General features: G+C 33.3%; 1 protein-coding gene across 1 annotated transcript in view; it reads right to left on the minus strand.

The window, feature by feature from the left end:
- The window catches only part of LOC130649189 (ATP-binding cassette sub-family C member 4-like), a 64,036-nt gene extending 50,134 nt beyond the window's left edge, over nucleotides 1–13,902 (minus strand). The window contains exons 1-3 of the mRNA XM_057455433.1: nucleotides 13,860–13,902; nucleotides 12,620–12,668; nucleotides 11,228–11,308 (exon numbers count right to left, since the gene is read on the minus strand). Coding sequence (XP_057311416.1) covers nucleotides 11,228–11,304 — 77 coding nt within the window. The 5' untranslated portion in view covers nucleotides 11,305–11,308; nucleotides 12,620–12,668; nucleotides 13,860–13,902. The remainder of the gene's footprint in view (nucleotides 1–11,227; nucleotides 11,309–12,619; nucleotides 12,669–13,859) is intronic.
- Nucleotides 13,903–15,784: the final 1,882 nt, after the last annotated feature.

The raw sequence follows: 15,784 nt of genomic DNA on the forward strand, positions 1-15,784 counted from the left end.
AAAAGACTCTCTTCTTGTCGTTGTCATATAGACGATATCCCTTGATTCCATCACCGTATCCAAGAAATACACTCTTCTTGGTTTTTGAATCAAGTTTCTTTCTTTCATCTTTTGGTACGTGAGCATACGCATCACATCCGAAAATTCGTAGATTTTTGACATTTGGTTTCTTTCCAGTTAATACTTCAAAGGGTGTCTTCCCTTTAACTGCTGTCGTTGGACATCGGTTACGAAGGTACGTTGCTGTAGCCAAGGCTTCGGCCCAAAATCGTTTTGGTAACTTTGAATCTGCTAACATTGATCTTACAGATTCCATGAGTGTTCTGTTCATCCTCTCTGCAACTCCATTTTGTTGCGGTGTTTTCGGAATTGTCAACTCATGATGAATACCTTCTTTCTTCAAATAGTCTTCGAACTCTTTGGATGTATATTCTCCACCATTGTCAGTTCTAAACGTTTTTATCTGAATTCCAGTCGATTTTTCCACAGTTGCTTTCCATTCTTTAAAATTCTCAAACACTTCACTTTTGTGTTTCATGACATATACCCATACGTATCTTGATTTATCGTCAATGAATGTAACAAAATATTCTGCACCACTAAGTGATTTTGTTTCTATCTTTCCACAAACGTCGCTATGGATTATACCAAGGAGATTTTTCGATCGATCTCCTCCTGTCTTCGGAAACGGTATTTTGCTTTGTTTCCCATCAATGCACGGTTCACAAAATGTCGGTTTCTTTGTTGCATCATAATCAAACCCTTTAACAAGTTTGTCCCTTGCCAATCGTTTAAGATTCTGCACACCGAGATGACCGTATCTTCTATGCCAAATTTCTTCCTTTGTTGTAGCGTTATTATCACATTTCATAACTGTGTGATTCTTCTTATTTCTCAATCCATTACAGTTGAGATGGTAAAGGTTGCCATGCTTTGTTGCTGTACCAATGATTCCGTGTTTCGCATCCACGATGTCACATTTGAAATCTTCAAACTGAAACTTCTTTCCATTTGTTGCAGCTTTTGATACACTAAGTAAATTGTACGAAAGTTGTGGTACAAATAAGACATCAGATAACTTGCATACAACGTTTCTGTTTTCTGAAATGTTCATTTCCAAGGTTACTGTTCCTTTTCCAATTGCTTGTACTGAATATCCATCACCGACAGTGATATCTTGTGGTATTTCAAGTGACGAAATTTCTTCGAACAATTCCTCTTCGTTACACATGTGACATGTTGCGCCTGAATCAACTATCCAGTTACTTTTTCCTTTGACTGCCAAAGCATTTTCAGCAACTAAACTGATGATTTCTTCGTCATCATCTTCTTCTTCTTCAGCCGTACACACATTTTGCGGCTTCATTCGATTTTTACCGTACGTCGAAGGAGTCTGTCTCTCGAACTTCTTCGTTAATTCTTTGCAATATCGTTTCACATGACCAATCTTTCCACAGTGATAACATCTGGGTCCCTTTCTTGGCTTTCCATGATTCGATGTCATTGCTTTGACATTCGTTTCCAAAGTGTCCTTATCTTTCCGCTTGCTTTCCTCGTGTAACAATCGTTCAGTTACGACTTCAAGCTTCGGTACTTCAGCACTAGCCTCCAGAGCTGTAACTAGCATATCATACGAGTCTGGTAAGCTTGCTAACAAATGAACAACTTTACTTTTATCATCCAACGGGTCTCCAATAATTGCAAGTTCATCGAAAATTTCTGTCAAAGCTTTAACGTGCTTTTGAACAGATTGCTCATCTTTCAACTTCAAGTCATACAACTTCCTGCGTAGTGTCAATTTATTACTCCATGTCTTCTTTTGGAACTGGTCTGCCAACTTCTTCCAAACCTCAGTAGGATCTTCTGGATCTGGTCCAAGCAGGTATAACAGCGTTGGTTCCACCGACAAAACAATCGTTGCTAACGCACGATCTCTACGCAAATTAAATTTCGGAATTTCTCTCTCTTCAGTTGGAGCATTTTCTCTTCCATCAACAATTCCCCAAAGTCCATCTTTGATTAACGCCATTCTACACTGTACCTTCCAGGTAGCATAGTTTGTTCCATTCAATGGTTTTATCAATACTTTGGTGCTTTCCATCGCCATTTGTTCCGTATTCAACTAATCCGGATAATCCGTTTCAGGTTTCCACAATACGATTTTTCGTGCGAACTTTACACCAATCGAAACCAAAATCAAAACAAACTCGTCGGACACACAAGATGGCTTCTTCTTCTTGAATATTATTTCTGTAAATATTCAATCTTCTTGGGCATAGACTGGGCCCATAACCTGTTGAAATGTAAACTTTATATATTTGCAGAGTTGCTTCGACTGCTCCAATAACTTTATGACTCTATGACTCTAAAATTTACAAGACGTTCTCCTATTTATATATTAAAGATAAGATACTTTAGAATGTTCTAGTATATTCCAGATGTTCTATATTTACTATTAGTAGTTTCTAGTATAGTTATCTTATTTCTGGAATATTCTCCAATGTCCCTTATATTTCTAGATAGTACACAAGGTTCTAGAATGTTCTTGCGGCAAGAGTGCCTATTTTCAACAATTTGATGGAAAACTTTAGTTTTACTCAAATTCGAACACGAATCATGTATGAGCGCAAGAAAAGGCTAGTAAAATAAGGTGAGTAATTTTTCCACATTTTGTTTTGAAACGTGTGGTTATATCAGTGGTAACTAATTTTTACTATCTTATTTCTCTTTAGCTGATGTATATATTTGGATTTACGACTACCTGCTTGCACGGTTCGAACATACATATCATAAACCAAGATGTTATTAGATTTTTTAGTTTTATTATTTTTGTTAAATTATCGTGATAAGGACTTTATTAGCCGTTGCAACTATTTCACCAATTTACAAAACGTTCGTTGTCGTAGTCACGTAGTCACCTCATTCACACGTAAAAACACCAAAGTTGTTGTTTTTATACTGTCTCGTATTCAGTTATCATGTGACTTTAAATTCTTTTAATACGCTTTTTATATAAGAAACTTTTGGTCTTACGTCAATGTTTCTAACTTTACAAAGAGTGCCTCTGAAAATTTTTAAAATCATTGCTCTTGACACGCATTAAAATTGTTTTTTAGAAGAAGTTTTGACAAGTTGTATAGTATATGTCAGGATATAAACGTTTCTTATTTGGAACGTGTATTTCTGCATATTTTTTTCATTTTTTGAAGTTTTTTTCTAACTTACTTTTGTTGTCAGATTTTCCATTGACTGTTTCATGTTGTTTATAATTTTTGTTAAACCTTTTTTTTGTTACAAGTATTGTGACTTTCAAGAAAACGTACTTCAACGCTTATACATTATGTATTGTCTCCAATGCGCATAATCTGTCGCCAGCCGACAATTTTTTGTCCTCAGATATCAATCAGTATAGCTATAGTTGTATATCATACAATAATTAATCTGAAACCTGGTACGTCGTAATATAAAGTTCAATATTTTAGAGACAAATGATTTCCGAAACTCCTGATTTTTTCATTTTTTAATATATCCAAAATCACAATTATGGGGGTTTGGGCCCTTTAACAGAACTACTTGAATTTCTTGGATATCTATACTACCGATATAAAAATAATTACTTTGATGTTTAAAAATGGGATAGCTGCACAACCGCTAATTATTTTAATTATCTCGGTACTTGCTTTTGTTCATCGCTTCAACATATAGGATAGCTGCGCAACCGTTGATTATTTTATTTATCTCGGTACTTTTATCGATTTAATTGCGTTTTTTCATCGTTTCGACAAATAGGATAGGTGCACAAACGCTAATTATTTTAAATATTTTAGATCGATTTAATTGCGTTTTAATATCGTTTTTATATATAGGATAGCCGCACAACCGGTAATTATTTTAATTATCTCTGTACATGTATGGATTTAATTGCGTTTTACTATCTTTTCGATATGTAGGATAGCCGCACAACCGGTAATTATTTTAATTATCTCTGTACTTGTATGGATTTAATTGCGTTTTACTATCTTTTCGATATGTAGGATAGCCGCACAACCGGTAATTATTTTAATTATCTCTTTACTTGTATGGATTGAATTGCGTTTTACTATCTTTTCGATATGTAGGATAGCCGCACAACCGGTAATTATTTTAATTATCTCTTTACTTGTATGGATTTGATTCTGTTTTTTGTAATATGTAGGATAGCTGCACCGTTATTACTGAAAATAGGAAAATCGTGTCTTTCAATACCTTAAAAAAGAAGCTTGCCAATTCCTCCTTTATTTGTTTCTATATTTTTATCAATGCAGTATGAATTTTTTTCTTATGTTGAGATATATATGTCAGCTCTACAACTGTTACCAACTTTCCATACATATCTTGTTCGTGTGGGCGATTTTGCACAATTAACGACAACATATCGACGGCATGTTTCAGCTTCTCCCACAATGTCTGTATAATTTACGTTCACTTAAATTCAAATATTCAAGTTGTGCACGAAAATTGCCAGGCTTTTGTTAGGTCATTTATAACTTCAGGTAAAAATAACATGGCCGGAAATAATCGGAAAGACTAAACTTTCCTACTAAAAAAAGAATATGTATCTCTTTCTATCTTTCGGCTTCTGATGGAAAATTTTTATCGACATTTTGATGCAACTACAATGCAGCTTTTCTAAATTACAAAAATATCGAAATATTCATCGTTTTTTTAACATTGAACCATTAGAGCGTTGATGTCTGGAAGGGCATTTTCGGCCAATCTAGAGATGCAAAATTTAAAAAATTTTTACTCGGCGCCCGTCATGGGGGTGCCTCGGGTAGTCATTATAGGTCCCCTCCTCAATACTAAAATTGTGGTTACAGTAATGCATCTAGTCTTCTTTTAATTTCTTCTTTAAAGTGTCGAGTTTTCGTGATTTTTGTTTTAAAGATACTATTAATTTTTACAAGTATTTAGTTGTCTTGAATAGTACTTTACGTGTACGTAATTTAATTGCGTTTATTCGAGGCGATAGTAAAAGTATATAAAAAATCCATAACTGCTATTGTTTGCTCTTTTTATTAAAAGGTAATTTCATTGGTGATATTATAATATAGAAATTCCGTTAATACAACTAAACACAATCTCTCATATTTGATACATCGGTAAAATAAGGTATCCTAAAAAACTGCAATAGAGACGAAGTGTAAAAATTTTAATAAAGACCCCTCTTTTTTGAACGTCTCCCCCCCTAAAATGAAACCTCGATTGAAAAATCTGAACGAGGGACTTTAGCTACTAGACTTAAGATATATTTTATGATCGTGTCAAGAGTAATGTCAGGGAGTTATAAATGGATAAAAGTAGTAGGAACGTGAGCGTAAGAATCCATGCTAAGCGTTCACTAAGGAAGTGATCGATTAACGAATAGAATTAAATGTTGGTGCGCGAAAACGAATGATGGGTTCCATAAAGTTTTATAAAAACTAGTTGATAAGGCCCATAAAAAAATCCCATTTAGGAAAAAGATCGGCCCTTTGACATTTAATGACCTTTAGCAATGACCCGTCGATGTAAAAACCATATTTTTAGGTGTTACCTGTATTGTATGGAGTTTTGAACTGTGATCAAATTAATTTATAGGATCGCGCGGTTTTGATTAGCATTTAAAGAGATGTAAGAATTATTGCTTACATCAGCAATGTTTCTATTTTACAAAAATATTTTTGAAAAATATGCTCAACCGGTGCCTCTATTGTGTAGAGCTTTAAATGTTGATCAAGAAAATAGATACGATATTATGTTTTTGACGAACGGTTGAACTGATATCGTGATCAGAAAGGTTTTTGATGACGTCGTTAGCTATCTGTTCCGAAATAGTTAAGTTGACCGAGCTTTAGAAAATTTTTTCGAACGGCTACACACACAGGAGATGGCGTCAGTTATTTCCACTCGTTTCTTTAAGTAGGCTTAAAATTAAAACTGTGATGTATAACGTTTCCACTAATCTTAATACTACACTACAACCTTGACGCCAGTCTTGTTATAAACGTCAATGATACGTCTTTCGAATTTTGATGCCGTCAGCAATGAATCATGGATGCACAAAAAAGCTTTTTTACAATTTCATTGTATGGTGAAAAGCTACTGTACAAGGTAATGTATTGGATTGCGCAGTTTTTATCAGCAAAGAAAGATATAGGATTATAAAAAATAAAAAGCTTTCCCACCAATGCACAAAAATTTTTTGACTGATCAAGAAAATATATACAAATTTGTGTTTCGACGAACGGGAAGAGACATTCCATATGGTGATTAAATAGATGAAGTCATTAGGCAGGCCTGTTCTGAATCAGGTGGGTTGACTCAGATTTAGAAAATTAGTCCTTAGTTAGTTTTAGGTAGTCCCTTTACCCAGTCGGTTACTTTTAAAACTTAACAGTGCAATACAATGCCTTCACTAACCTTAATACTTTTCTCTGATGTCGATATCGTTTTAACGTAAAAATCGGTAGATTGCAAAAGAATTTTAGAGGTGGTGTGGTATAGACTTTGTTAAAGAGAAGTACGAAAAAGAAAACCCACTTTGCAAAAGTCACAGACAGACACACGGAAGTATCCTGGGATTTTTGTTACGAAGTTAGACACGACATATTTTACTATTCAGATACGCAATAATATTTGTTACACACTTATTTTTCAAAATTGATTTGTGAGACCTTCCTGAACGGAAAATTCCTCGAACTTTTAATTTTCGATGGGTCCGTCTTGGGTGAACCGACTGACAGGAAGAAGAAAGACCACAAACCCACAAACCCCAAAATTTGCGAAATTCATTAATTCAGTTAATTCTGCCTACATTCACTTTTAAAAAGTTTGGTGGAAACACCTTTATTTACTAGTTAGTTAAACAAGTGTTTTGAACACTTGTCTTATCTTTTTAAAAAAGAAAAAAGAAAAAAAAAGTAAAAATAGTTACCAAGATGAGATTCGAACACACGACGACTCCCGTGTCGGTGCTCAGAGAGGCAAAAATTTCCATTCTTGTAGGACACATTTGCGTTTTAATACAAGCTCACGAGCTTGTAAAAAATGTTTATCATGTGTTTTAAAAATTTCTTTAGACATACACAAATCTTACCACTTCTTTACTAAAACAATCAATAGTGTATGAAGCCTTCATTGCAAAATCTAAACGAGGGGATTTCCGCTACAAGGATTACAGATAAATTGGAAATCAAATTAACAAAACTTCAGAAGTTACCCACACACATCCGTTCTCTACATACGATACTTGGAATCCTTCACCGGATAGTAGGGACAACCAATCGAAAAACAATCGAAAAACAAACACTACCGCTTAACAGACCACAGGCTATATTCGTCAAAATAATCACGCAGCATGCAAATTGAAATAGATACAACGCCCAGACATGGCCCTGCGGCACCCTGAGCTGTTGGTCCCCTATTTTATAATAACTCCCGCTTGTCCGCGCACGTTTTTTACATAAAAAGAACTTTACGCACTACTGTGCCCTCTCGATTGACATGGTCCGTTATACAGGACAATGTACCTTCGTCACTTATGTATCCGCCCCTGACTTTCAGATTTGTTTTCACAAGATTTCGGATTCTCAAATTCTCTCTTATTAACCTATTCATTGTTACTCGGACAAAAATATTCGAAACTTCATAAGTTTTCTGTATTTTGGATTTTCTGTCTTTTGGACTTCCCTTACCATAAGCAAAATGAAAATTTGGGTGAAGCTTTGAAACCAACACTCTGATTGGGAAAGAAACTAATTGAATTATGCTAATACTTTAATTATTTTGTCTATGGAGAGTAAGCCAGACTGAAATTTCAAATAACAAGTGCTACTTACCAATTTCTTCTGTCAATTTGAATTTCCAATATACATTTGTACTAAAACCTTTAAGTCATAATATTTTTTTTATTTCAAAGAACCGTTCCATCATACTAGTGGTGTCTTCCATACATACTTTTTGTATTTCAACCGTAGGGCCAGAACAAGGAATTATCTTGCGCGATATCTTTCTTCGTCATTGATTTTGCATAAAAAATCACGCCATTTAAAAACAATAAGGTCAAAAAGGCATTTTATTTAAATTTATCATCCAGCAGGTTAAAAAGGAATAAAGATTAACCTGCGCAAAAATATAATTCCCTAAAAAGTTTTTAACCAAATGAAAATTTCGATGGTTTTTCACTATAGCAACCTTAAACATAAGGCATATTTCTTCTCCGTACATTTTCACTAAGAAATGTCCTCTTTCAAGGACTCTCAATGGAAGACATAATTACCACTACTCTAACCTCGTCCCAAGGCCATCTTGTATCTTTTCTGACCCCAGGATGCCCTGGGGACGAGGTTGCCACTACTCACAACCACCCTAATCTCCCTGATTTTTATACGGGATGTTTTATAAAAGGATTCAGGCGATAATATCTGATAACATCGGGATTGGAAACTCGTTTTTATTTTAACATGAGAAAGCACTGTGGCAACTGTATTTTCCCTTATATAATTTAGTTTATTTAATTTATTTAAAATCGGATATATACTTTACAGTAGTTTTTAATTATATATATTGCTTTACATATAGCACAACTTATTTTTTCTCTTAGATATATTGGCCACCTTATATTTTTGCGTAATATGTTGGCCAACATATTAAAAATCATTTTTGTTTCGGCTTACGGCCGAATGTTTTAATAATATTGTTGTCAAATTTGACAGTAATTCTCAAATTTGACAAGATTATTATCAATATTTGACAAGTGTTATTACATCAATTTACAACAGTTTTTGTCTCTTGTATTGATTAAAAAATAAAAGTTTCGTGCATTAGGTCCCTATTTCACATTTTGAAAGCTCGAGCATGAACTTTTCGTATTCCGGTTGCCGATATGAAACGGTTGTGCAGCTATCCTATAAGGAATCGGGAATATTATAATAATAATAATAATAATAATAATAATAATAATAATAATAATAATAAAAATAATAAAATAATAATAATAATAATAATAATAATAATAATAATAATAATAATCGAATCGCCGGGATGAGCCACAAGTAACTGTTGTTGAACGTCCTCAGGAGCTCTTAAAAAGAACTGCAAACTGTGCGACACAGTCAGGTGGAGTGCATTAGTACACGTATGCAGTATGTCGTAAATCAAGTGAAGCGCACACACCATTATAGTGTTGCGACTGTAACATATTTTTCAAAAAATAAATTTCCCGCAACAAAGGCTGAAATAAAAACACAGTTTACAACCGTTGTGACTCTGTCATAGCAAAAACAATCGGTCAATATTATTTTATTTTGCGAAATAAGTTTTTGTAAAAGTTAAAAAATTATTTGTGACACCAAACTGAGCGCTTAGTACAGTTAAACGGTGTTACACAGGTGTATAGGGATAATATCCTTTTGAAAAAAACTTTCTTGCAGGCTCTATTTAAATGAAAACACAAGAAACAGTCCTTCGCTTCTTGCACAGGGCTAAGCGGTTAGTCCAGGTAAACATTGTGGGACATTCGTACAGGCGTGATTCCCAAGAAAGTTTAAAAATTAATTGTCACAGTGGGCTGACCCGCATAGGCGTAACAGCCTTTTCAAAAAAACAGGCTATTGTTAACACTGAGCTGACCGCTTAGTACAGTTAAACAGACTTGAACAGTACCCTTCTCCAAAAAAACTTTATCACAACTTCGGTTTAAATGACAACACAGTTACCCCTCCAGCTAAAGCAATTACTCAGCCATTTTATTTGCAAAAAATTTTTTAAGGAAAATAATTAAAGATGTAGCTACCTAGCCAAACTGCATTTAGCATAAAATTTTGGCTGAGAATATTGCGATATTGATAGCCAAACTGAATTTTCATACTCTCAATTTTTAGGTAAATATATGAGATAGCTATATCCTCGACATAAAAATAAATGTTGGGTTGGAGAAAAACCTCTTATACCAAACAAAATTAGTAAAAAGTAAGGCTATTTAGCTAGTAGCCTTCAAAATATTCGTTCCTAGCCAAAAATCCTAAAACTGGTGCGTTTAAGATCTGCACGTAGCTAAAAAGTAAGATGGATAATTATGTGAAACATACACCAGACAGATCAAAGGTGAAAAAATTGGCATACTTTCTTTATTGGCAATTACACAAACATCAAATTTTTAATGTAATATAACTGCATAAGTAATATATTTATGATAGATTAACTGTAAGAAATAAATTGCAAGCTCAAAATGTTTAGAATATCTTGTTAGGTCATCTATGTATGCTCACGTTTTTAATTACTTTAGAACATTACCTGGTAATAAAAAACTTTATACAGCGTATAAACTTAGTTTACTTATGAGCAAATAAAAGGTTTTGTGGACAAGCTAGCTTTTTTCTTGTAAACAAAGCTAACCTGCAGTATTGAAAAGAAGCTACTTTCCATATTACTAACGTACTGCCTGGCAGTGAGCAGGATTTGTTTGACAGTCCCCAGAACTGAGAGCCACACACAAACCCACTACATTACGTGCGGCAATATGTTTAGTTATGTACATAGATAGTTTATCTGGATGTTGTATATATAATATAATCTGCAGTGTTGTACCCCACTTTTGCCTACCACTTTGTTTTTTTTAAGGGGGGGATTCCCAGGACGCATTGTCTTCTGAAATTTGTAAACATTCCCTGAAAAAAACAGTCATTCTTTGCTTGTTGTCAACAAATGTTGTCAACACTTTAACTTTCCAAGGCTTTCAAGGTAGTATTAGAAAAACTTCCCAAAAATATATTGGAAGAAAAGCAGAACAAGTAGCAAACGCAAGTTGCTATAGGAGAATAAAATTAAGTGGAATGAAGTGTAGAATTTCAAAGATTGTAACCACAAGCCATTGATACTGTCATTTTTATATTAATATCAAGTAACACTCATTTTGAACTTAATAATATTCACAGCAGACTTAGAACTAACTTCGGTTATTTGTTTGGATCCAAAATTTTAAAATAAACATTATTTATTTTAACTACCATCAGCTAAATCAATTCACTCTTTTTTTCCTAGATTGTTTCATGTTGTGAACTGGATAATTCCATAATGCAGGTTCTATTTACATTATTTTTGAGTAGCTGTAGTTATTTGTGGAAATCAACAATCAAGGGACAGTAACAGTGGTTTTAACTAGAGAGCATCTTTTATAGAACTAAAAAATATTCCATAAAAACCATACCATAAAAAGAACTGTGATAATAAATTTGCATCCTTCAATGGGTTAGGTGTTCGTTTTGCATCTTTTAAAGTTTCCATTGCCCTGAAAATAAAAACAATATTCTTTAAATGAAATACAGTACTGTGAAAAGGTTTGTTAACATCGTGCTTTTGTAACGAGCCTGGTGCACACAACTTCATGTATAACAAATATTCAAACATTCTACTGTGGGAACCACACTAATATATAATAAACGAAGGATCGTGTGTCCCATAGTCATTTTTGCTACTTTTATAGCCAGTATTATTTAATTTTTTCTTTTTAATAAAAAGTCTTTTATTAAAGTTAATTTGTTTGTTTCAGGTTTTATCGAGTTTAACAAAGTATATTTTTAGTTTTTGCTTGGCGCATACTATTTCATCATGGACGCTATTGATATTTTTATGAAATGCTATTTTGTAGAAAAGTTAAATTTGTCTGACCATAATTTAATTTTACTTTCTAGGGCTTTTATAACCATACGCCCGTCAAACACATTTCGTTGTTTCTCTAATTTTTTTCAATAAAAAAATTCTGTTCGAGAAAACGTTGAACCTGAAAATATATATATGCAAAATATATAACAGTCAAAAATCATGGTAATTTGTTGGAATTAAACTAAAATGCGCAATGCTCTAATTTTGTAATCACAAAAATAGTTACCTTGCTGAAATTTTTACATAACTTATAATAAAAATTAGGTACTTTTACTAAAATAGTTATAATACAAGTGAAAAACAAGACAGATTATCATTTTCGTAACACACTCCTTCATAATGATTATTATATATGTTTAAAAATATGCTAGCCAAAATGTAATACTGCAAGATTTTTAGTCGATACCATTTAGGAAAAAAAATAAAAACAGAACAAATTTATCCAACCATTTTCTTTGTGAGACAAATTTTTTTCTTAGCAACAACAAAATATTAACTGCAGCATGATGCAAAAATACAAGGGAAAATATGCCCTAACACCCTCCTCCGTTGTAGACACAGTAATTAAAGAATTGAAAATCGCACACCTTGATACTATAGAAACAAGGGTAGGCTGAAACAACATATGAAGCTTTTTTTAGTCAGTAAATGATTTTGTAATCAATGTGATAAACACTTTTTTCCCGAAATTTCCACTTTTTTTATTTTTTTATTTTTTTTGGTAATAATAAATCAAAATGCACCATTATTTTTGTCGATAATACAATACAGGGATTTAAAATGAATAAAAATTCAATTGCAAGTGGCCTAACATCAAAAACATGTTTTAGATGACCAAAACTAGACTACAATGTTTAGAAACTAGCTGGTTTATTGTATTTGATATCTATATACTTATAACATACAAAAATCAAAATTTAATAAAAAAATTTCTCACCTTTTATTTGCATACCAAAAAAATGTATGAAGTTTATTTAATTGTTGTTCTAAAAAAATTGTTGATTTAATATACATTTTTATATATACATGTAGAATGATAATTATTGAAGAGAGTGAATAAATTAATTTTTTTAAAAAATATGTTACCTAAAAATGTAACAATTTCTAATCATAAGCATTAGGTTTATGACATAAATATAAATATAATAGATTTGAATTGAGAGAGGTATTTTAAAAAATTTGATAAATAGCATTTGATGGGAAATATTGTTTGCAGAGTTTGTTTGGACTCTCACACACGTTCTTTCTTCTGTTTGAGTTGTTGATTCCCACAGGTTATAAAGTTTTACGACAATGAATGTTATATACATTATAATAATATACATTACAGTACTGTAAAAAGGTATCTTAACATCAAGGATCGTATCTTGCGCGACGCGATCGATACGCGATAGCTTTATTTGCTCCTAAATTTCTATCGTGTGAAGCCTTATTGCGCTTCCTCGATAGGCAGTCTTGATACATCGCGATGTGTTAAAACTAATTAAATATCTGTTCTTATTAAATTGTAGCGCAAAGAATAAAAATAAATTAAACGATAATCTCAAAAGAAATAATTTTATTATACTGTTCTTAAATCACAGCGTAAGGAAAAAAAATAAGGGATCGTCTCAAAATGTTCATACTTAGTTTGTATAATTCGTATAAAAAACTTCGTATCATTTTATTAATCTTTCGTATCATTATATTTTTAATAAAATATACTTGTCTTTTACAAAAATATACGATTAACATTCAACAGCTTTCTAGAATATTTTTATATTGAAGAAGAACTACTTTGTTCATCACTAACATACTGCCAAGCAGCGAGCGGGATTTGATCCGAGTTCCCCAGAACTGAGAGCCACAGACGAACCCACCCAGGGTGTCATGACAATCATAACGTTAATTGTTGACAGCCCTACACTACGATCGTACTATCGTACGATCGTACTACACACTTTAGTGAACTTTGTGATAAATATTAGATGAGTTAGGTATGGTATTATATTTTTTTAAATGCCTTTTTTGTAAAAAATTGACAGGCAAAAAAACACCTTAGATGATGGAAGTTAAAAAATGGTTAAAAACTTTTGTACTGTAGCTAGCTATTAGCATCACTGATATACATTCTAAATCTACACACTTCATGATAAAACTCTTATGAGACTGTGCATCAAAAGTTAAAAGATTATTACCTAAGAATAACTGAGTGGAATAGTCTTCTTGACAGGTCTGTCTATATTATGTTTTTGCAACACCGTTTCATGATAATTTAATTTCAGTAATATATTATTATTTAAAAAATGATTATTCCACCTCAGGTTCTGGAATTGCAAAACTACTTAGCTACCAAAACTGCATTAATTGCCCCTATTTCGTTTTGTGAGTGGTTTCTAATCTAAAATCAGGTAGGTAGGCAGCTGTAAAACATATAAAACATAGACCATTAATTTAGAAGGGTTAAAGGTCATTTTCATACAAGCTGATGATAAGAAACAGAAAATAATTTGTGAAATCACAGCTGATCATTTTATCCACGCGGAATTCGAACTCTAAGCAACCGCCATCATTGCCTCCTTTTTTAAAATTTTTTGAAAAAAAACTTTGGAAATGACATGGTCAAGCGAGTATAAAAAGTAGCTTAGAATCTTGAGCCAATCAAGTTTGGCAACCAAGGCTGGTTTCTACTTGTGGAAAGCGGTCAAATATCGATCTTTGAGAAGTGTGGGGAGGGTGTTCTTTAGAAAGTAAACGGCATACGGGGAAACCAGGACTCGCAACCCTCATGGAAGGCCTAGGACCCTAGGTGTACTCAGGACCGAAGAAGAACGCAGGACCCACGTCCGTCCAAGGAGGACCAAGGGATTGGGGAATTGCATTCTAACGCAGACAAATCGGAAGTCCGCGCGCGCAAGTTTAATTTTAACAAGGGCAATATGTTTAAAATCGGACGCTGAATGAATTTTACAACACTGTCACATGAAAATGCCAACGTGCTATGGTTGTGGAGAGAAACTGTAAGGAGATAGCTAGTTGCCAAATTTGTTTGATTTGTCAAAAATTCATAGGACCTATTTTGATCACAACACGCGAAAAAGACATTAGTCTCACTAACTACCAACGTCTACTTACATTTTAACTCTTCTGGCGTATTTATCCACGATCTTTTATTCACAGCACAAATATTTGTGTACCGCAGGACTTAAGACCATATTACTTGCCTTATAAGCGTTTGGATTTTTCGTTAATAATATAGTAATTTTAACGAGACAATTACTGGAGCTATTACAATGCAGTTATAACTTTAGGGCTAAATAAATTGGAAACGAGGTGGAAATGACGACATCATCTGCCGCCCGGGTAAAGAGGTAAGCCTGAGATCAAAATTGGGCAAATTTCGCAAAGCTAGGTCAACCCACCCGTTTTTCAACAAGCAAATTGACGACGCCATAAAAAACAATAAACCCAATTATCTCTGTAACCGTTAGTCAAAAGTACATGATCCTATACATTTTCTTGGTCAGACTTTCAAACACTACACAATAGGGGCAACGCGTGAGTGAATTTTTTATCAAAAAAAGGCCCTGCGAAATTTTTAAACACAAATATCTTCTTAACCCTTCGTCGAAAGCACATGATCTTAATCATTATTTTGATTAAAGTTTTAAACTCTATACAATGGAAACAATTGTAAGCAAGTTTCTAAAAAAAGAATTAAAATGTTCATTGCTGACGTCATCAGAATTTACATAACCTGTCTTTTTTATTGCTCGTCAAAAGCACATGATTATTACACTTCCTTCACTAGCGTTTTAAGGTCTACAAAATACATCAGTTCGACATTTTTTGATTACGAAATCTCGATCGCGGCTTGAACTTGCAGGAGATTTTAGAATGAATAAAAAGTAATTAAAATGGATTATAAATTAAAGAAGAAGAACTTAAGGACTACTTAGGAGTAAGAAAGCTGTTATTAAATGGAAGGAGTTTTGGGGAAAGGGAAATATCGCAAATCTCGGTCGATTGATGATCCCTATCATGCATTGGGGTTGGTGATTGAGAAGATTGTAACTGTGTTGTAGCTGCCATGTCAATGACTGTAACTATACTGACGCTATAG

The sequence above is a fragment of the Hydractinia symbiolongicarpus genome, chromosome 7 (assembly GCF_029227915.1).
Source record: "Hydractinia symbiolongicarpus strain clone_291-10 chromosome 7, HSymV2.1, whole genome shotgun sequence".
In the NCBI taxonomy this organism is placed as follows: Eukaryota; Metazoa; Cnidaria; class Hydrozoa; order Anthoathecata; family Hydractiniidae; genus Hydractinia; species Hydractinia symbiolongicarpus.